Source organism: Protopterus annectens, chromosome 16.part0 (genome assembly GCF_019279795.1).
Source record: "Protopterus annectens isolate FY-2018-M chromosome 16.part0, PAN1.0, whole genome shotgun sequence".
NCBI lineage: Eukaryota > Metazoa > Chordata > Ceratodontiformes > Protopteridae > Protopterus > Protopterus annectens.
The window spans coordinates 669398285-669420384 of NC_056750.1; the positions used below are offsets into that span (position 1 = coordinate 669398285).

At 42.6% G+C, this 22100-nt stretch overlaps 1 protein-coding gene across 1 annotated transcript in view; it reads right to left on the reverse strand.

Annotated features, from left to right (window-relative positions):
• Nucleotides 1-22100, reverse strand: part of LOC122790721 (glutamine synthetase-like) — a 37637-nt gene that overhangs the window by 166 nt on the left and 15371 nt on the right. The window contains exons 2-7 of the mRNA XM_044058292.1: nt 10854-11028; nt 6948-7109; nt 5470-5616; nt 4077-4204; nt 2427-2626; nt 1-1162 (exon numbers count right to left, since the gene is read on the reverse strand). The exon at nt 1-1162 is cut by the window's left edge and continues 166 nt beyond it. Of these exons, the coding sequence (XP_043914227.1) occupies nt 850-1162; nt 2427-2626; nt 4077-4204; nt 5470-5616; nt 6948-7109; nt 10854-11019 (1116 nt within the window). The 5' untranslated portion in view covers nt 11020-11028 and the 3' untranslated portion in view covers nt 1-849. The remainder of the gene's footprint in view (nt 1163-2426; nt 2627-4076; nt 4205-5469; nt 5617-6947; nt 7110-10853; nt 11029-22100) is intronic.

Here is a 22100-nt window from a genome sequence, read left to right on the forward strand (position 1 = left end):
GACGCCTTTCGTTGGCGGTGTCCCTTCTCTATTCAGTTTTTATTCTAGTGCCAGTACATAACAGGCAGAGCTGCAAAAGGTCACCACCCACAGACTTTCATGACTCATTGAGAGCTGGCTAAAGAAAAGTTTAGTCTCTTCCACCTAGCTACATAGAAATTAAGATAAGGCCAGTACAGCATTAAGCCTTCTGTTTCTAAAGAACTTTAGAGTCGAGAAAGTTAGAAGCATCTTAAAAAGGAAGAGCACGATTTCAGTGATAAAAGTGTGCTGTTCTCCACTTGTGTCAACAATAGAGTGATAATGTGAACCATAACAGGCTGCTGCTGTGATTGTGAACACCTCTTTCGTATTTTATGCAAAATATCAAATTATTACTCACTTTTGGCACATAGAAGCGGATTTTATTAAACACAGGTAATGAACAGCAAAACACTTCTTACTAGCACCTCAGCTTATACCCATGTTGACAATATTTAAAATGCTAGGATATATATATACTTAAAAATCAAAAAAGTGAGTAATAATTTGATGCTATGATTACATAATCACATTGCAGCTGTGTGTCACTTTTTTCATCTACACCACAGTTGCTAAAAATGTGTAGTTATCCATTTGCTGTAAGACAGGTAAAATATTTTGAACATTTTTAGCCGGCATATTTTGTGCAATCTGCCAGACAGTGTAAACACTTAAGGCACCTGCAGACAGCTTATAACAGCACCCTTTTAATATTCAATAAAATACTACGCAACACACTCAACTGATGTCAAAGTCTAGAACCCATACAGCAAAAAGCTGTTGAGAGTTGTGTGTCCAAAACAGAAACTAGTAAAAACTGTACTACTTTCAAACTTCTATTGGGTGATCATCCGTTTCATTAAGAATGGTAGTTCTAACAATGACCTCTGTCACAACATAAGGGTCACAGTTAGCTGCGGGTCTCCTGTCTTCAAAATAGCCAAAACCATCCTGCCCAACCTGACGTGGAATCCTTATACTAGCTCCTCTGTTGGCCACGCCAGCTGTAAAGTCGAAGATACTAGAAGTTTCATGATGACCAGTAAGTCTCCTGGAGTTGTCAGCCCCTCCTTTAGGATCATAGGCCTTGATGTGGTGTTCGTGCCTCTTGCTGAGTTTTTCAATAGCACTTTCTATGTGTCTAGAAAACATGGGGGGAAGCAAAACACTTGTAAAAGTTCAGTTACCTCACAGCACAAAAATTGCTTAAATCAGTTTATGGATAACAACCCACTAAGGTCTCTTTGCTAAAGTGACTCAACTGTACATTAACAAAAATCAATTAAATTGCAACAAATTTTACTAGGTTGTCCACAGTCTACACGCAGCAGGTCACAGAAGTTGAAAGAGGGAATAGAGCAGCACATCCTGCTCCAAATGTCATTGGTGTAAAACACCGCAGTGTGCGTGTGCATACATTTCTGCACAAATCCATAAATGCCTGCCGGGTGGTGTGTGACTAAATGCAGAACTAGGATGCAGAACTATAGGGTCAAAGGGGAGTTGTGTCACTACCTGACCATTCCTGGAGGAGGCATGGATACAAAGAAAGGAACTCAAAAAGGATAATAGCATTCAGCCCACTGACAGCATGGTTGATGTACAACAGCAGCTCCCAGGGATTAACTTCTCCTTTCCCATTTTTAAAAGGTCTGGGTGAACAGCAGGCACCTTGTCAGGGAGCCAGGGAACACGTTTTACAGCAGAAAAAGAGCTTAAAATGTTTGACTTGCAATGCCAGTGGGCTGAAGTGATACTCCCTGAAGACACAGACCTTTCTTTGCCGTTTCCAGCTTTGATGGGTGCTCACTGGACAAGGTCTACAAATGGACCGACAGCAAATTCCACTCCGTTAAAAACAATGAAGTATCACATTACACAATCTTACTATGATTACACCTTCTGTGACCAATTCTTTACATGATGGTTTTGACATAACACTCTTGCTTGTAAAAGTTTACAACTTTTAAACTTATAATTCACCTTTACAAGGCCCGCTTTACAGTTGCATAAAGATAAAGTTTAAATGCTTGATATGAAGCTTTCGTACATAAATTGTGTGACAAATAGTTCATTTTTTAGCATCACAAAAGTCAAAAAGTTTCCTTCCTAACATGGAAGACCCAACGGAGTTGTACTTACCATGTTAGTAACAATGGGCAGGAGACACTTAAGTCACTTAGGGTTCCAGCTCTAATTATGATTGATCAGCATGAGTAATTAATTGTGAATTAGGTATGCATTTGTTAAACTTTGGCAAAACTAATGCCACCATGCTGCCCCCAATGACATTTGTTAAAGTCTCCTCCACGTAGTAGATACAAAGTACAAATAATATGAAGGCCAAAGGAGGCTATGCAAGCAAGCTCAATTTTCAACATTTATATACATAAAGGGCTACTTACTTGAGTCCCCCTGGTTTCCTCATTTCCTCTGTGCTGTAGTTGGTGTGACAGCCTGCACCGTTCCAGTTACCAGTTATTGGTTTGGGGTCTAGTGTAGCAACAACTCCAAAGTCTTCACAGACCCTGTGCAGCAGGAATCTTGCCATCCATAAGTGGTCACCCATGTCAATACCTTCGCAAGGCCCAACCTGGAATTCCCACTGGGAAAAGAAAAATAAAATTTATTTTAAAAATTGTACAATGACTTTTTTTTAAAAAGCATTTTGAGAGTTACACTGTTTAGGTTTGCTTAACAGATATGCGGAGTAGTATACAGTAAGATGGGAGATGAGCAATTCAGATTCAAATCAGGATGCAGCATAACTGACATGATGTTTGCAGTGACACAGACAGTTGAGAAGACATCATGAGGAAACAGGTCAGACAGGACATGACAAAAGGTAGTGCATACATTACAACTTGGCACTACAAACTAAGTGAGCAAGAGCGTCAGCAAAGGCTATGGGAATGGAACACAAAACTGAAGGCACACAAGACGAAAACAGAATAGACAACACAGTGGTAACAGCAGCAAATGAAGTAATCAAAAGCTGAGAATTCACATAGAATGGAAGACAGTGGAACAGGATAACAGCTTCATGTATCAGAGGGGTAGTTGAGAAGAAGAGAAGTCTGAATCAACAGGTTAAAGCAAGAATCAGAGGGGCTGAAGTCAACTAGCATAAAGTGTCAGGTGTAGTGCACGACAAAAAAATGCCAAAGAAGCTGAAAGGTAAGGTGTAGAAAACATTGGTGAGACCAGTAGTATTGTATAGCACAAAAATCTGGGCAGTAAAGGCAGGGCAGGTGAGGAAGCTAAGAGGTGATGAAGTACCTGACACGGGTGGTAGATTCACACTATGGGATACACAAAGAAATGAGGACATTAGAGCAGAAGCCAAAGCAGATCCTTGGGGAAAACAAAAAAATGAAGTTATTTTCATGCTGTCCAAGCACAGCAAAAACAGGGACGGAATTGCTTTTTTGTAAATAAACTATCAGTTCCCAAGGACAGACACTTGGGGAAATGCAATGTCTTTTGCGGTTTACCTTAAATGTGCGTACTGCACGTGTGTGAAAGTGGATTGTTCAAAAGGACGTTTTCCAGTTTTCGTATAGGCGAAAAAAAAAAAATGCATCAAACGTGCAATGAGCGAATGCACAGTAACATTCGCTCATTGCAGATTCGGCATTTTGGGTGCGGGTTACACTATAGTGGGATCGGGAAATTGACCCTTTCCCCACAGTAGTGCAATCTCGGAGTTAGAATAGGGGGGTGTAGGGGGGCTTGTGTGTTAGACATTGTAGTTTGAAACTATGCAAATCTGCTGTTCAATTCGCTGAATTTCAAACTTCAGTGAAGTTAAACATTACGGTTCTCTAACGGGCCATTCGACATGATTTTTCAACATTATAAAAGGTAAACCATCTTTGGTCACTGGTTTTAGTTAAAAGTTTTAAAAGGGACAAAACCCTCAAGAAGTACTGAAAGGACAGACTTCTAGAAGCACAGCAGGCATTTCCTGTTGAAGAAACAAGTTCACACTTAAGGAAACTGTTACAGTACGAAACAGAAATTAAAAGTTTCAGTAGGGGGGAAAAATACATTACCTGTGATGGCATGACCTCTGCATTTGTTCCTGCTATCTTAACTCCAGCATATAAGCAAGCTCTGTAATGACATTCTACAATATCTCTGCCGTAGACGTTGTCTGCTCCAACTCCACAATAATATGGACCTGCAGAGAGACCACAGCCTTAGTGGGGAATCTTATTCAGTTAAGCTTAACTTTAGGTTAAAAAAATAAGCAGACTCCGAAACAAAACACTGTTTGAAGAGGCATGGAATTAGTGTCAGCCCATCTGCCCACAGCACAGAGCACTTCAATAGCAGACATTACCAAACACTAAGAATGCCATAAGAAACCCTAAATCATAGAAGCTAGAAAAATCAGTTTACAAGACAAGTCATCTATGCTTTTCAAGAACACCACAGTGACAGGGGCCTATGTCAATCTAAAATACTCTCTCCCAAACCAGAAAGAGTTAGATGCCCACCAGCAAGATGTAAATAAATATTCTCCCAATCCAGGTCAACAGAAAAGAAAACCAGATGAGCAGCCTAACAGACAACCCAATTTGCAGGTAATCACAGTTAATCCTTACAGCTACATGGCCTTTAGCAAGCAGAGACCAAAAGCAGAGCCCAAGAACTAATCCACATGTACAGTGATAGGGACCAGGGACCAGGGCATGCAGAATCAAAAGACCACTACTAAAAGCAACAGGGTCTGCATTTAGGAAACAGCAGACTTTCCAAGCTGAAGTCTCACAAAACAGCAACTGGTGTGGATGTCAGAGGTAAAACGTCTGTCACACAGGCAGTGGAATACAAGAAATACAGCAAATGACCAAATTCTGAAGTGTGAGAAACTGCTGAACAACCAAAACTACAGCCAATCCTCAGAGTCAAAACTTGTGGACAGAAATCTAGGCTTATATAAAATTTACAAAATGAAGTGCTCAATGGAAGCAAAGGCTCCCTTGCACTCAAAAGCTGTTCCAATCTGGTCAGGGTGTATTTTGTTTACTCCGTTTCACTACTTATGAAGCTTAAACCCAAATTTTTACAAACCAAAAAGCACAACTGCAAACATAAACATACAGCCTCACTTCTACAAATCAAAATAAAGCCACCAGCCAGCCAAACTAAAATAATCTTCAAACCATAAACACTAACTGGATATCTTGATGGGAGGCACTCAATGATCAAAACACCAGACAATTTTCTCAAGGCAGCAGCTCAGGTTCATGCAAGATTATGACATGCTAAATCAGGTACTTAATAAAGCAGCCCGGCACAATTAGCACACAAGCAAAGCATCCATTTGGAAGCTAAATTCTCTCGAGCAATAAAAAACGCACTGATTTCATTTACAACTTCCCAATTACATTCTCCACATGCACCAGTCCCTCATGCTGTAAACAGTTTACCATTTCTTACCTTGGGGCCCTGGAAAGCCATTTTTTGGCCAACCATAGGGGCGCCCATCGATGCCCATCAGGGTGTACTCCTGCTCCATGCCAAACCAAGGGTAGCTGTCCTTCGCCTTTTCCATGACCTTGCTACATGTCATCCTCCCGTTTGTTTCTGAGAAGCAAGAGGTTAGTATAAAATTATAATAAAACTGTACTTCTCCACCAGTGATAACACAATAAAAAATAAAAAAGACATTGCAGAAGCAACACAAAGGACAGAAGCAAATAGTGACAGCAATCAAAGTCCTCCTAAAGGTCCAGGGGTTACAGACTGGATAATGGATGGAGTCAAGAAGAAATAAATAAGATCTCTGAAGAGATGAATGAGGGCCTAAACAGAGAGTAATGAGGGCCTAAACAGAGAGCAAGAACAAAAGGAGTTTTAAAAGCTTAAACAAGGGAACATTGCAGGGGAGACACTGGGCAGCTTAATGGAAGATGAGAAGAAAGACCTGAGAAGTCTGAAAGAAATGTTTTAAAGAAACTGTAGAACAGGACAGACTGTGATTAGGCTGCAGGACTTTTTTATTTTAACAGACAAAGCTAGAGAGTATTGGCTTGCAAACCAAGACAAGAGAAGTTAGGAGTATAAAAAAGAAAAATTAGGAAGAGAAGTAGCAATCCTAGAGAGATAAAAGGACATTTGGTATAGTATAGAAAATTGTATGAGAAGCAAGGTGAGGAAAATCTGTGCAGCTTAAGAGACATAAGTAACATAGACAGGAAATGAAGGTGAACAATTGATAAGCACTATAAATGAATGAGGAAAGAGAGAGAGGAGGGCACAGGCAGTAGCAAAATCTCCAACGGGGAGACAGGTTACAACAAAACTATGGAAAGGTGTAGACCAGTTACAACACAACTATGGAAAGAACAATGGAAAGGTGTAGACAAGACTTTCTCCCAACAAAGTACAAAAGTTCAGTACAGCATTAAAACAGATATTCCAATTACTTGGCAGACATTAGTGACACCAGTAATATAAGGAGGGAAAGATGCAATTAATCCAGGATCATCTCCCCCAATATTTTTCTTAAACCAAGTCTATAAGGTAACTGCAGCCTGGCCAAGAATTAGTCACAATCAACTGATTTAGATCAATGTGTTTTTGCCACAGGTAGCAGACATTTGACAATATAATAAGCCACACATAAAACACCTCAGAGGGCTGTGTTCTACGTGAACTACAGAGTGAACTGACACCTCACCTTGCTTAACAACTGTAGCTATTTAATACCATAACAACCCAGTTACTAAAAATGGGTATCCAGTTTACTTGCACTAACAAAGATAAATCACTCACCGATTAAGTCAACACAGTATCCAGAACAAACATTTAAGATATCAAAATCTACACTGATCTCCAGTTGTCCATAAGCAACTACTGGCCAAGCTCAAGCCATTAGTCTGACATCATCATACAACCAAGGGTCATAACCTTACCTGCTGGTTTTCTGTTATACTTGAGGACTTCACACAGGACCAGCTTGTTTGGGTCCAGGCAAAAAGGGTCTCTGAACATATGGCATGGGATGAGGTACATGTCACTATTGGAACCCTCCGCTTGGTAAGTGCTGGATCCATCGAAGTTCCACTCTGGAATGTCTGTGGGAAGGGAAATGAAAGCCATGAGAGTCATCACATCCTTACTAGAAAATGTATAGACTTCATACGTTCTTATACAACAGATAAAGTAATGACCATACGGCAGGCTACACAGAGTTTGGGAAAAGGCTGTTGTGAAGCTTAACATCTCTTAATGCAGTTTTGGCCTTTGGACAGTGCATGCCTGGCTCAATATCCAGCCATAAATACATACACATTTCTAAATCTCGTTCTGGCCATCTTCCACTTTGCAGCTGCTGTGAATGTGACATTTCTTTGTGCTAGTGACACAGATGCTGGTAACTACAGTGTCCACACATCTATGGTCAGCACTGTCTTAAAACTTAGAAAAAACAGCTGTTTAAGAATTTACCATAGGACATACATCTACTATTTCACTGCTGTAGTATGCTTTACTAAAAGGATATCTATCCTGTTGAGGACAGCTGTGCACCCTGCCATCATACCAAAAACATAATCGCTTCTAGCTGCTGTGCATCAGATGTCTTAAGTCCAGGACATAAAGGTACACAAAGGGATGTGTGACCATCTAATCCACTGAACTGAACTGCCCCAGGAGAACCAGAGCACCAAAGAAAGAGCATGTGCATCCAGAAAAGGGAGAAATAGAGGACCCTTCGGCCCGAGGGTAAGTGAATAAAAGAAAAATGGCGGGAAAGGGAGGGAATACCGCAACAGTGAAAAAGGAGGACATCTACTGTTGTTGCAAGCTGTTAACAGACTGTACTATGTCCTTTCTTATCATTGTTGCAGTATTCTTTTATAAAGGGAGAGTACAGAAGCTAATGTAGAGGAAGGGAGGAGGAAGCAAACGAAGAGTCCTACAAAAACATGTAGGATGGCCCTGGAAATTCTGCTCTGGCACTAGAAATCAAATCTAACTTGTATTGTTAATATTTGGAGGAGGACAAAGTATCACCTTCCAAAGTGGATCCGGCATCCAGACCCTCGAAAAGAGGCACCAAAAGAGGCAACCATCCCAGTAGATGGAACACAAACCGAAGAAAGCGGCTTACCATGAAAATAAGGATAGGAAATGGCCTCAGAAATCCAAGAGAAAATGGTTTGATTAGAAACGGATAAAAAAACTTCTTGGCAGGAAAAGGTATGTTCATATTTCCTTGTCTCTGCCATTGATGTGATCCTCCATTTGCTGAAAAGGCCACACTCCCTGGGCCAAAATTGTTGGAAAGAGCCCCCAGCCCAGATTTGAAGCATCTGTATAAAGCTCCTGAGTTGACGAAGGAGCAGGCCTGGATATTATATATATATTATTTTTTTTTTTTGAGGAATCCACCAAGATTTTTGTATGAGACAAGGCAAGTGAGGAATGAGAAACTTCAGCTGATGAGAAATGTGTCTTTAGAAACCACTTAAGTTTATTTATGTGGAGTCTGACTAAAAAGAAACCAGAGAAATGGTGGAAACTATGTACCCAAGAGCCCAGAGAAACTATTCTGCAGACACCACTTTTAAAACAGACTGGAAGAAATCTGTCAAAAAGGTGACTTTGGGGGGAGGACGAAAAGCCATCATAGGTAGAGTCTGAACCCTGCAAACCAGGAAAATGTGACCCTGTGGAGGTTGCCGAGAAGGTCATCCAGATAGGAACAAGTTTGGATATAATGAAGTCTACAGTACACTATTGCCTGGAGCCAGATATCTGAAAGACTCTTGGAGCCTTAAAGAAAAAAAAAAAAAAAAAAAAACGACAAAACAGTGTGAGGAACAAACAAGAGGATCATAAAACTTTAAGAGGAGGTGAACAGGAACGTGGAGAGAGTGGACCTGAGGGAAGGATAAATGTCAAACAGAAGCAGAGGTCTTTTGGAGAATTTTTAAGCAGACTTACCCGAAAACATTTATAGTCATCCCCTTTGGCAAAGTGCCCACAAATTACCACATAGGTGGTAATCCATTAAGCACAGAAGGAGTCATTAGGGACCTGGGGACTCAAGTTGATAGCAATCTCTCATTTGACAACCACGTGGCCAAAGTGGTTAGAAAAGCATTTTATATAGCCCACCTAATCATGAAGGGATTCACATCTAGATCAGGGGAGGTCATCATGCCTCTTTACTCATCCCTCATCAGGCCCATAATTGAGTACAATGTCCCTTTTGGGATGTACCTTACCAGACACCTGCAGCAACTGGAAAGACCCCAAAAGTACCTCACCAAGAGGATCAAAGGGCTCAAACAGATGCCATATGCTGCCTGGTTAAAGAAACTCCAGCTCTACTCAGTGGCATACCGCCTGCTCAGAGGCGATCTGTGCCTGACATATAAAGCCATGTCCAACCCGGAATTAATGGACATGCTGCACCTCAGAAAATCCAAATCCCATCGAGCTACGTGCTCGAGAGACTTGAACCTCAGCAATGAAATAAATAGGACATGCTGGAGGGACAGATTCATAACCCAGAGGCTCCCTTCACTCTGGAATAAAATCCCAGTCCAGGTTAGGCAGAGTCCCACATTGACTCTCTTAAAGAGGAATCTTGAGGAGTGGATGGGAGATCGTAGGTTTACCCCAGCTATCACTTCTGTGTCACTGTTAGAGGCACAGTACACTAACCTCAAAAAAGGCATAGCAAAATTAATTTAAAATGGGTGGCGAAAGCCAAACACACTCTGGCTAGGCTTATAAATGCCCTAGGGCAGATAGCCTAGTATGAACCTATGAACACCTTTTTTGAAGATCTCTTACTACTTACAGGAGGCCTCTACTGCCTCTGCACAAAGGAAGCCATTAAAGGTAGATTTCTTCGATAGTTAGAGGGGAAGAAAAAATCTGGGGAATCTCCAACACCCTTCTGAAATAAGTCAGCCACGGATCCCTTTCTCGTCCACAGTAGAAGAAATCCTCATTAGCAGATGTGTGGTAAAACAATCCCATGTTGACCCCCAAATAGGTCACAACAGTGGGAGCTGGTGTTAGAGCTGGACAGTCTTCCGGTTCTTCAACTGACCTGACAGACGTCTGGAAAAGGCTAGATAAAAATCTCTAAATTTATCTTTTTTGACTGATTAAGAAGCAGCTGAACATCTGGGTGAATGGATTCAGAAGCCATAGCTCCCAGGGCAAGCAACTTCAGACATTAGGTCTCTCAAATCTACAGAAAGGGACAACAAATGGCAATGAACAGTCTTGTACAAAAGCCTGACAAATAGCAAAGCAAATGTGATCATGGTCTGCACCTAGGCAGAAAAGGCACTGCACTCATGTTTACCTTTATGTGGAACCTGGATCCCACACTCACATTCCTGGATTATGTGTAAAATGGTAAAACAAAGAAAGGAAAACTCCAATAGGGGTACTTATCTGCCATAGACTCAGTAAATTAAACAGTGTGACAAAACCTGACACACCAAATTCAAAAGTTAGCGTTTCAACTGGTGGAAAAACAGTTCTGAGATTAGGCACCCTTACGTCACCTGCGTACCTTACGTCCTGGACACAGGATGCATGTCAGATGTATAACATCTAGAAGGTTCCACGGCTTTGGTATGTTGGGCATTCGTATGGCTATCCTTGGTAGGTATCCCTTTAGTAAGGGATACTAATACATCACAGATTACAGTTTTCACACTACAGCAATACTCATTTTGGAAGCGGATCCTGGCCTTATAGCATTCTACAATCACAACACAAGAGAAGGAGAAAAAAAAAAAACAAAAAAAAAACAAAGAAAGGGGATGAAACACAGGCAGCTTTCTTACCTTTTACACACTTTGGTTCATAGTCAAGTGTCTTGGTTTTGCTCCGAAGTCCCTCTCCCGTGCCATCAATCCACACATAAGTGACCTGCACCTGGTCTCCCTGAGGAAGTTTCATATACACCTCCCTCACAGTCTTGTTCAGTTTGGAACTGTCCGCCACAGACATCTTGGAGCACTAGGTTTCAAACAAACAATTTTTTAGCAAAATATAGCATCAATTAATGTATCAAGCAGAGCTACACACAAGGTGCCGCTTATTATCAGCCACTTTTCCAAACTATTATCTGCATTAGAGGATTCTTCATAGAAAAATCATAACACGGTTACTACAAAGTTTGATAATGGCAAAAATGCATTACACTTTCTTTGTGTTGTGGTGGAGGTTTACCTTCTGTTTCGTGCAATCAAATTTTGTTTGCGACTACAACTACTGCCTCAAAACATTCGCACATGTACAATCCCTTCAAGGAAGGAAACAATTCATCTCAAATTGTCTACATTTCCGCTTGCTCTACCACCCAGAACAGGGCAAAAAGGAGACCTTGCCAACCAGCAACACTTACTTCCGCGGTGGTGCAACGGTAGCATTGTTGCCTCAGAGCAAGAGGTTCTCCCGTTCGATTCTCAGCTGCAGTGCGGGGAGTGCCTTCTGTGTGGAGTCTGCATGTCCTCCCCGTGGTTGGGTGGGCGTTCAAAGGACATGCGTAAATGGGTGTGCCTTCGTTGAAGGTTGAACGTTGAGCTGGCACCTCGGCGTTCGTGAAAAATCTACTGCCAATCATTAGCAGACCGGAGTTCTGCTGTGGCAACCCCTAACCGGGAAAAGACGAAAGACAACAACAACAACCCTATGCACCTACGGAATGGCAAGAGATCTGGGATCACAAGTAGACTGTGACCTTAACTGTGACTATCATGTGTCACTGTAGTAAGGAAGGTTTATATGTAGCACACTTGATTAGCAAAGGCAAAGCCCCTAGAGCAAAGGAGGTTATAACCCCTCTATACTTGTCACTAATCAGGCCCACAATACAGTGCAACACTTCTTTAGGCACGTACCGTACAGAGCACGTGCAGCACTTAGACAGACCTCGGAGATTCCTAATTAAGCTCAAGGGACTCCAGCACATGCCTTACACAGACCAACTCAAGTCCCAGTCACTATGCTCAAGATCGTATAGACTTCCGACTTACAGAGCAATCTCTGACCCAAACCCAATGAACTTGCTGCACATCCGTAAATCAAACAGGACTAGAGCCACATGTTCCAGGGACCTAAATATGGCCTGTGACTTGAAAAAATATACTGGAGGGACAGATTTGTCCCCCAGTGGAATAGGTTGCCAATTCATGTGAAGCAGAGCACCTCTAGGACACTCTTCAAAAGGAACCTGGACAAGTGGATGGGGCTCTAATTTCTTACTGGGAATAGTGCCAAGAACCCTCCTTGACATGGGCAGTCATTATTAAATACAATCCTGGGTATGGACTAGAGTATCTATGGTATTACATTGGGATGAAACAGCTAGACTTGAAATGACCGCCAGGTCGATGGCCTAGAAATTTCCTATGATCCTCACCTCTGGCACCCACCACAGCTGTTCATTAAAAAGCAGTTACTTTATCTATGTTGTATGCCTATGTTAAAACCCAATCCAGTAAACTCCCCCGAATCACTACCTTGACATACCTCACACTATCACCACAAATGGCACTACCACGTCTCAGCCCGAGGCTATGCACTGTATCCTTGTGCATGTCATATGAAAAAAGTTTGTGGTGTCACAGATCTACATTACAGAGCAGTATTACAGTGTGTCTGTGCAGGGCAACAGTAAGCATCACTTGACGCTTACACAAGTTCTTCCTTCAGGGCATTTGCTCCACAAGCAGACCTGTCAAGTGATTACAGCTGTTTCAGGTACAGCAAACAGCAGGGTTCCTTTGTGATGCCCAACTGAGAGCAACATTTTCCTGCTCTTACTCCACAGGGACTTTAAAGAGGACCTGTTGAACCAATACAACAGCCCTTTACAAAAGGTTGCTGCCTGGCACAAACCTGCAGCAAGGCAGACGTCACTACAGCAAACTGGTGCACCATCACTCTGACCTACTTAGTGCAAATCGGAGGTTAAGGGGCAGTCAGTTTCACTGAAAGACCCCCTTTTCCACAATCCTTCACCGTACTACATTCTTTAGCTCCACTTATTGGCTACTCTCAGGATATGGAAGGATGCTGTACGAGGTAAGAGCACCTTTCTTGGTGGCAGGATGCATATACCATGAGCGCTACTACATAGCATGGCTTAAAGCTTTAATAGTACATGCAACATATGAATGCAAAAATATATTCTACTTTTCTTTGCAACTCACTGCAAATCATTAAATGGTGTGGAAGTTAAGACAGATGTATATAAAAATTTATATTTAAAAACAGCTTAAAACATCCTGGAAATGTATGTATGTAAATATGAAAAGTATATGATAAATGAACACCTGGATTTAATAATTTCTCTGCCCTCATTTTTAGAGCTGGGACTACAGACACACTATCATTTAACCTGGTTGGGTTCATGGTATTCAGTTTAACTGCCAGCACTACAACACACTATCATTTAACCTGGTTGGGTTCATGGTATTCAGTTTAACTGCCAGCACTACAACTACTTCCAAGGATTACTAGCAACGCTCTCAATAACATCAAACATACTGCCATCCATGCGTTGATCTGCTGTCTTACCACTCCTTATCCTCATCCCTTGTTTATCTAGTCTTCCAGGGGGCGGGGGTGGCCGTGGTGGTGCAGCAGTTAGTGTTGCTGCCTCACCGCAAGAGGCTCTCTGGTTAAAGTCTTAGCTGGGGGCCTTCTGTGCAGAGTCTGAATGTCTTCCCTGCGGTCACATGGGTTTCCTATGGGTGCCCTGGCTTCCTACCACATCACAAAGACATGCTGCAGATGGACTGGAGACTCCAAATTGGCCCGTGTGTGTACCTTCTGTGGAAGGCTGGGTGCCAGGCTAGCAACTTGACACCGTAAAACTCCACTACCAATCGCTCTGCAGACAGTTGTTCCACTGTGGTAATCCCCAACGGGAAAAGCTGAAAAGAAAAGATGAACTAGTCTTCCATATGACAAATGGTCCCAACCTTGTGTCAATACCATCCCTGTGTTTTAAGTCAGTGAAGCCCTTCACACTTCCCTTCTGTCACAAAGCCATTCCTCACTACCTTTCCCAGCTGCCCTCCATTTAGAATAGATAGGCACCCGTTCCCCAAAAGTGTTCTTTTGTCACAAGTTATTCTTTGTGGTCACCCTTGAAGTTTCTTCTGCTTGCTGTTACCCTTCACAAAAATTTTCCTTTCTCCCCATTTCACAATATAGGGGTGGCATTTTTCTCACATGACCTTGGCATATTTGCCACTGTAGCTGAAGTAACGATTCGGCAGATTTTTAAAATATACAGTTCCTCATATTTATGAATCCTAGCACTGCAGACAATATCAAAACCCCATACAGGCAGTATTAAGGTAAAAACTGAACAGCAGACTAGAGAGCCAAGATGCAGACACCTTACAATCACAACGGGCTGTATAGAACAGATATAAAGGTACTTGGCTAGATGCAAATAGGAAAGTACAGTTGTGTACACTTACCATAAATGTAGATATTAAGAGAGTTTATTCACTGTTGCAGTCATTACATTTGGGTAATCTGCTGGCAGGTTGACCTCAGTTGGCCTGATTTAACAAAGTCTTGGGTCCTGCGTCAGTTGCTAACGCTTCTTCCATGACGTCAGGGGTATAAAACATGCAGCCAACGCCATTACATCAGTTTTTCTTGCCCCAGATGTCAGGTGCCCCCCAAAAGGGGAGCAATACATGTATATATTTATATTACACACACATAATTGAAAACACAATAAATATGCCTTCAAACAAAAACAAATACACCAAAAAGGCTTTTAAGCATAGTAAAAGAAAGGAGAGGTATAGTAAGAGAAAAAACAGGGGGCTGGAGGGTAAGTAACCCAGACTGCAACAGTGAATACACTTGAACATCTACATTTATGGTAAGTGTACACAACTGCACTATGTTCTTAGTGTTTCACTGTTGCAGTCATTACATTTGGGTAGAATCCCAAAGCTATGGTTGGGAGGACGGATTTATACAGCATTAGGAGCAGCTATAAGGCCCTGCAGGACAGCAGTGGCAAAGCCAGCTCTGGATTAACAGAAGAGAGGTACATGGTAATGTTTGGTGAACGTATGAACTGAGCTCCAGGTAGCAGCCTCTAGAATGTCTGTGGTAGGAACCGCTCTGAGAAAGGCTGCAGAAGTAGATGCAGCCCTGATGGAATGGGATCTGATTTACCATGGTGCATATAGCAGAAACAAATACAATGGGTTATCCATTTGGAAATAGTCTGCTTTGAAATAGTCTTTCCTCTGCCCCTGCAGCAAATGCCACCAATAGTTGTTCAGATTTTCTTACAGATTTTGTCCTGTTTAAGTAGAATCTAAGTTGTCTGTGTACATCCAATGAATGCAGAATCCACTCACCCTTGTTCTGTGGATTGGGAAAGAAAGTTGGGAGATGAATGGTCTGATTGAGAGCCACACTGGATACCACCTTAAGCATGAAAGATGGATTGGTCCCGAGAACCACCCTGTCCAAATGAAAAAAATAATGAAAGGCTCCACTGCCATAACAGCCTGTAATTCTGAAATCTTTCTAGCTGAAGTGACTTGTAAAGGGAAAGCCGTTTTCCAGGAGAGAAATTTTAGGTCTGCAGTAGCAGCCGGCTCAAAAGGAGGTAGAGTGAGTTTTTCCAAAACAAAATTGAGGTCCCATGCAGGAGTTGTTGCTCTCCTGGGAGGTTTTAAATGTTTGGCCCCTCTGATATACTGCTTTAGCAGAGGATGAGAGAAGAGGGGAGGTTCTGTATTGTAATGGAGCTGAAATGACAGAAACATGGATTTTTATGGAAGAAAAAGATAGGCCCCTGTGAAGCATCTTCGTTAAGTATTGCAGAATCTCTGAGGAATATTGGGCATTGCTGTGCTTATTCCTTGTGATTGGTTCCAGGCACAGAATCTTTTCCATTTGTCAGCATAAGATTTTCTAGTACTAGGCCTTCTAGCCTCCAAAATGACATCCATCATAGGTTTGCTGAGGGATGCCAAGGGTGAAATTAGTGGATTAGCCACTCTGCAAGATTCAAAGTTTGGAGCAGAGTGTGCAGAATTTGGTAGTTCTGCTGAGATATTAGGTAAGGTGTCTGAGGCAGGTGTCATGGAGGAAGGTGTGACACATTGTGCAGGAGTGGGTACCAGTGTTGGAGAGGCCAGTCTGGAGCAATCAGAATCATTTTTGGTTTGTCCTGACAGAGGGTGAAAAGCATAGACCGATAGGTTTTTCCAGCTGAATGATACAGTATCCACTTTCCAAGCTTCTTTGTGATGAATTCTTGTACAGAATTTTTCCAACCGATAGTTCTGGGGTGAAGCAAATAGATCTATGTCTGGGCTCCCCATTTGTGTGTCAACATGTTGAAAACTTGTGGTTCCAGTTTCCATTCGTGTGGGTCCATAAGATTTCTGCTTAGTTTGTCTGCCAGAGTATATAGCTTTCCTGGCAGGTCAAGGCCGTGTTCCACAATGCCATGGCTAGTCTGCAAAGGGGGTAGGAATGAGTATCCCCCTGCTTGTTTATGTACCACGTAACTGTGGTGTTGTCTGTCTATCACTAGTTGTCCTTGATGAAGGTAGTCCTTGAAGGCTGTCAGTGCATTCTGTACAACTAGCATCTCTTTCTGATTGATATGTAGGTGATTTGATTTGGGCTCCATTTGCCCTGAATGCACTTTCCTGCCAGATGAGCCCCCCCAAACAGTTGGATGCGTCTGTAGTTAGGGTTTGGGCGGCAGAGGGTGGACTGAATGGCAGTCCATTGTTCTGGTGGCAAGCCTCTGCCCACCATAGGAACTCTAGTTGCAGGCAAGGTATAATAGGAATCATTGTTTCCAGGCTGTGGCAATGCTGACTCCATAAATTAAGTACCACTGTAGTTTCCTCATATGCAGACTTGCATATGAATTAGAAGAATGCAGGAGGCCATGTACCCAAAGGCTTGCAGAATTTGTCTTGCAGATAGCAGGGTTTTTGTGGCCACCTGTTTGAAGTAAGTTACCAACTGAATTTGCTTTTCTGGCGAAAGGCAAGTCATCTGGACAGTTGTATTCAAGCTTGCACCCAGGAATGTAATTTTTTGAGAGGGTACCACAGTTGTGATTTCTTTTCGTTTATGGTGTACCCTAGACAAGTTAGAACCCTTTTTACAAACGCCAGATGCTTTAGAAGAAAATCCTTGTTTTCTGCTCGAATTAGACAATCGTCCAGGTATGGATATATTTGAATATTTCTTGGCCTGCAAAATGCGATTACTGGAGCCAGGCACTTTGTGAAGACCCTGGGAGCAGTAGATAAGCCAAAGGGCGGTACGTAGAACTGGTAATGCAAGTAGCCTGCTTTGAAGCAGAGATATCTTCTGCAAGATTCCCTGACTGGGATACGCAGGTAAGCCTCTTAAGTCTAGAGTTGCCAATCAGGCATCTTTGCCTAGCATAGGTAGTAACTGTTGAAGAGTCAGCATCTTGAATTTTAGAATATCCACTCTAAACACTTCTGGACAAGTCCAGAATTGGACGCCATGATTAGTCTTTTCTGGGTACCAGGAAAAGTCTTGAATAGATACCTTGTCCCTTTTCCTCTTCTGATACTGGCTGAATAGCCCTCATGTTCATGAGGGACAGAACTTGTTTCTGGGCCTCTGCCCACTGATTTGGGGGCAGATCTGGCCATCCGTTTGGGATTGGCAACGTGTGGAAATGAAATCTGTATCCCTGGGATACTATATTTAAAACCCATTTGTCCCGAGTAATAAGTTGCCAGTTTCGTGCATGAAGTGCCAGTTTCCCCCCCCCAAAGGGGTGGCTAAAGGCTAAGTGTTTGGTGTAGAGGGACGTCATTGAGACTGTTTACCATAAGGAGGTGCCTTGTTTCCAGATTTGGAGGTGGAGGCACCCTATTGTTTTGTTCTAAAAGTTCCTTGTGACTGAAACCTGGATCCTTTGGAATGTCTCGATTTAACTTGAGCGGCTCTCGAGGGGACTGGAAAGGACCAGTTCTTAGTAGGCCAGTGCCTACTAAACCTTGGGAGGTTGCACTTGTAAGAAATCTTTCAGTTTGCATAGATTCAGCTTCATCTTCCATCTTTTTTAACACTTCTTCAGCCTTATTACCAAGCGGTCATGTTGTAAAGGAGCATCCAACAATTTTGCTTTAACATGGTCAGGCAGAGTTGCTCTAAGCCAAGCATGCCTTCTGAGCACAGATCCAGTTACAGCAGCCTGCAAGAGGCCTCAAAGAATCAAAACCACATTGCAAAGTCGTTTTCCAACTTGTTCAGCTGAATGCAATAAATCTTGCAACTCTATTTTCCACACAGTCGAGATTAACATAATTTTCTGTTTAAGTAGTCCATGATATGCTGTCGACATTTAAGCATCTGAAACTGACAGTTTAAAGCCCGACTGCCAAGGTTGCAGGCGTGTAAACCTTCTTACCCCATCTATCCAGCGCCCTGGAATCTCCATCAGAAGGGTAGGATTTTAAGCAGTCCTTAATACCCTTGGGACCCTGAGAAATGGTTTCAGGATCAGCAGTAGGATTTTGAGAAGGATTTTGTTGGAGTCAGGAACCCTGTGGTATCTGTCGGCTTACTAGGAGCGGAGGCAGAGAATCAGGATTCATACTAGACTCTGAAAATCATCAACAATGTCTAGAACAGGAGGTATAGCCAAAGGCCTATGAGGAAGAAGAAAATCCTAAGTCTCTTTTTAGATTCAGAGAAATCCTGACTTTCCCAGTTCCACAGACCAACTCAAGTCCCAGTCACTATGCTCAAGATCGTATAGACTTCCGACTTACAGAGCAATCTCTGACCCAAACCCAATGAACTTGCTGCACATCCGTAAATCAAACAGGACTAGAGCCACATGTTCCAGGGACCTAAATATGGCCTGTGACTTGAAAAAAAATATACTGGAGGGACAGATTTGTCCCCCAGTGGAATAGGTTGCCAATTCATATGAAGCAGAGCACCTCTAGGACACTCTCCAAAAGGAACCTGGACAAGTGGATGGGGCTCTAATTTCTTACTGGGAATAGTGCCAAGAACCCTCCTTGACATGGGCAGTCATTATTAAATACAATCCTGGGTATGGACTAGAGTATCTATGGTATTACATTGGGATGAAACAGCTAGGCTTGAAATGACCGCCAGGGCGATGGCCTAGAAATTTCCTATGATCCTTACTTCTGGCACCCACCACAGCTGTTCATTACAAAGCAGTTACATTATCTATGTTGTATGCCTATGTTAAAATCCAATCCAGTAAACTCCCCTGAATCACTACCTTGACATACCTCACACTATCACCACAAATGGCACTACCACGTCTCAGCCCGAGGCTATGCACTGTATCCTTGTGCATGTCATATGAAAAGTTTGTGGTGTCACAGATCTACATTACAGAGCAGTATTACAGTGCGTCTGTGCAGGGCAACAGTCAGCATCACTTGACGCTTACACAACTTCTTCCTTCAGGGCATTTGCTCCACAAGCAGACCAAGTGATTACAGCTGTTTCAGGTACAGCAGACAGCAGGGTTCCTTTGTGATGCCCAACTGAGAGCAACATTTTCCTGCTCTTACTCCACAGGGACTTTAAGGAGGACCTGTTGAACCAATACAACAGCCCTTTACAAAAGGTTGCTGCCTGGCACAAACCTGCAGCAAGGCAGACGTCACTACAGCAAACTGGAGCACCATCACTCTGACCTACTTAGTGCAAATCAGAGGTTAAGGGGCAGTCAGTTTCACTGAAAGCACCCCCTTTTCCACAATCCTTCACCGTACTACATTCTTTAGCTCCACTTATTGGCTACTCTCAGGATATGGAAGGATGCTGTACGAGGTAAGAGCACCTTTCTTGGTGGCAGGATGCATATACCACGAGCGCTACTACACAGCATGGCTTAAAGCTTTAATAGTACATGCAACATATGAATGCAAAAATACATTCTACTTTTCTTTGCAACTCGCTGCAAATCATTAAATGGTGTGGAAGTCGAGACAGATGTATATAAAAATTTATATTTAAAAACAGCTTAAAACATCCTGGAAATGTATGTATGTAAATATGAAAAGTATATGATAAATGAACACCTGGATTTAATAATTTCTCTGCCCTCATTTTTAGAGCCGGGACTACCGACACACTATCATTTAACCTGGTTGGGTTCATGGTATTCAATTTAACTGCCAGCACTACATCTACTTCCAAGGATTACTAGCAACGCTCTCACTAACATCAAACATACTGCCATCCATGTGTTGATCTGCTGCCGTACCACTCCTTATCCTCATCCCTTGTTTATCTAGTCTTCCAGGGGGCGGGGGTGGCCGTGGTGGTGCAGCAGTTAGTGTTGCTGCCTCACCGCAAGAGGCTCTCTGGTTAAAGTCTTAGCTGGGGGCCTTCTGTGCAGAGTCTGAATGTCTTCCCTGCGGTCACATGGGCTTCCTACGGGTGCCCTGGCTTCCTACCACATCACAAAGACATGCTGCAGATGGACTGGAGACTCCAAATTGGCCCGTGTGTGTACCTTCTGTGGAAGGCTGGGTGCCAGGCTAGCAACTTGACACCGTAAAACTCCACTACCAATCGCTCTGCAGACAGTTGTTCCACTGTGGTAATCCCCAACGGGAAAAGCTGAAAAGAAAAGATGAACTAGTCTTCCATATGACAAATGGTCCCACCCGTGTGTCAATACCATCCCTGTGTTTTAAGTCAGTGGAGCCCTTCACAGTTCCCTTCTGTCACAAAGCCATTCCTCACTACCTTTCCCAGCTGCCCTCCATTTAGAATAGATAGGCACCCGTTCCCCAAAAGTGTTCTTTTCTCACAAGTTATTCTTTGCGGTCACCCTTGAAGTTTGTTCTGCTTGCTGTTACCCTTCACAAAAAATTTCCTTTCTCCCCATTTCACAATATAGGGGTGGCATTTTTCCTCAGATGACCTTGGCATATCTGCCACTGTAGCTGAAGTAACGATTCGGCAGATTTTTAAAATATACAATTCCTCATATTTATGAATCCTAGCACTGCAGACTATCAAAACTCCATACAGGCAGTATTAAGGTAAAAACTGAACAGCACACTAGAGAGCCAAGATGCAGACACCTTACAATCACAACGGGCTGTATAGAACAGATATAAAGGTACTTGGCTAGATGCAAATAGGAAAGTACAGTTGTGTACACTTACCATAAATGTAGATATTAAGAGAGTGTATTCACTGTTGCAGTCATTACATTTGGGTAATCAGTTGGGCAGGTTGACCTCAGTTGGCCTGATTTAACAAAGTCTTTGGTCCTGCGTCAGTTGCTAACGCTTCTTCCATGACGTCAGGGGTATAAAACATGCAGCCAACGCCATTACACCAGTTTTCCTTGCCCCAGATGTCAGGTGTCCCCCAAAAGGGGAGCAATACATGTATATATTTATATTACACACACATAATTGAAAACACAATAAATATGCCTCCAAACAAAAACAAATACACCAAAAAGGCTTTTAAGCATAGTAAAAGAAAGGAGAGGTATAGTAAGAGAAAAAACAGGGGGCTGGAGGGTGGGTAACCCAGACTGCAACAGTGAATACACTTGAACATCTACATTTATGGTAAGTGTACACAACTGCACTATGTTCTTAGTGTTTCACTGTTGCAGTCATTACATTTGGGTAGAATCCCAAAGCTATGGTTGGGAGGATGGATTTATACAGCATTAGGAGCAGCTATAAGGCCCTGCAGGACAGCAGTGGCAAAGCCAGCTCTGGATTAACAGAAGAGAGGTACATGGTAATGTTTGGTGAACGTATGAACTGAGCTCCAGGTAGCAGCCTCTAGAATGTCTGTGGTAGGAACCGCTCTGAGAAAGGCTGCAGAAGTAGATGCAGCCCTGATGGAATGGGATCTGATTTACCATGGTGCATATAGCAGAAACAAATACAATGGGTTATCCATTTGGAAATAGTCTGCTTTGAAATAGCCTTTCCTCTGCCCCTGCAGCAAATGCCACCAATAGTTGTTCAGATTTTCTTACAGATTTTGTCCTGTTTAAGTAG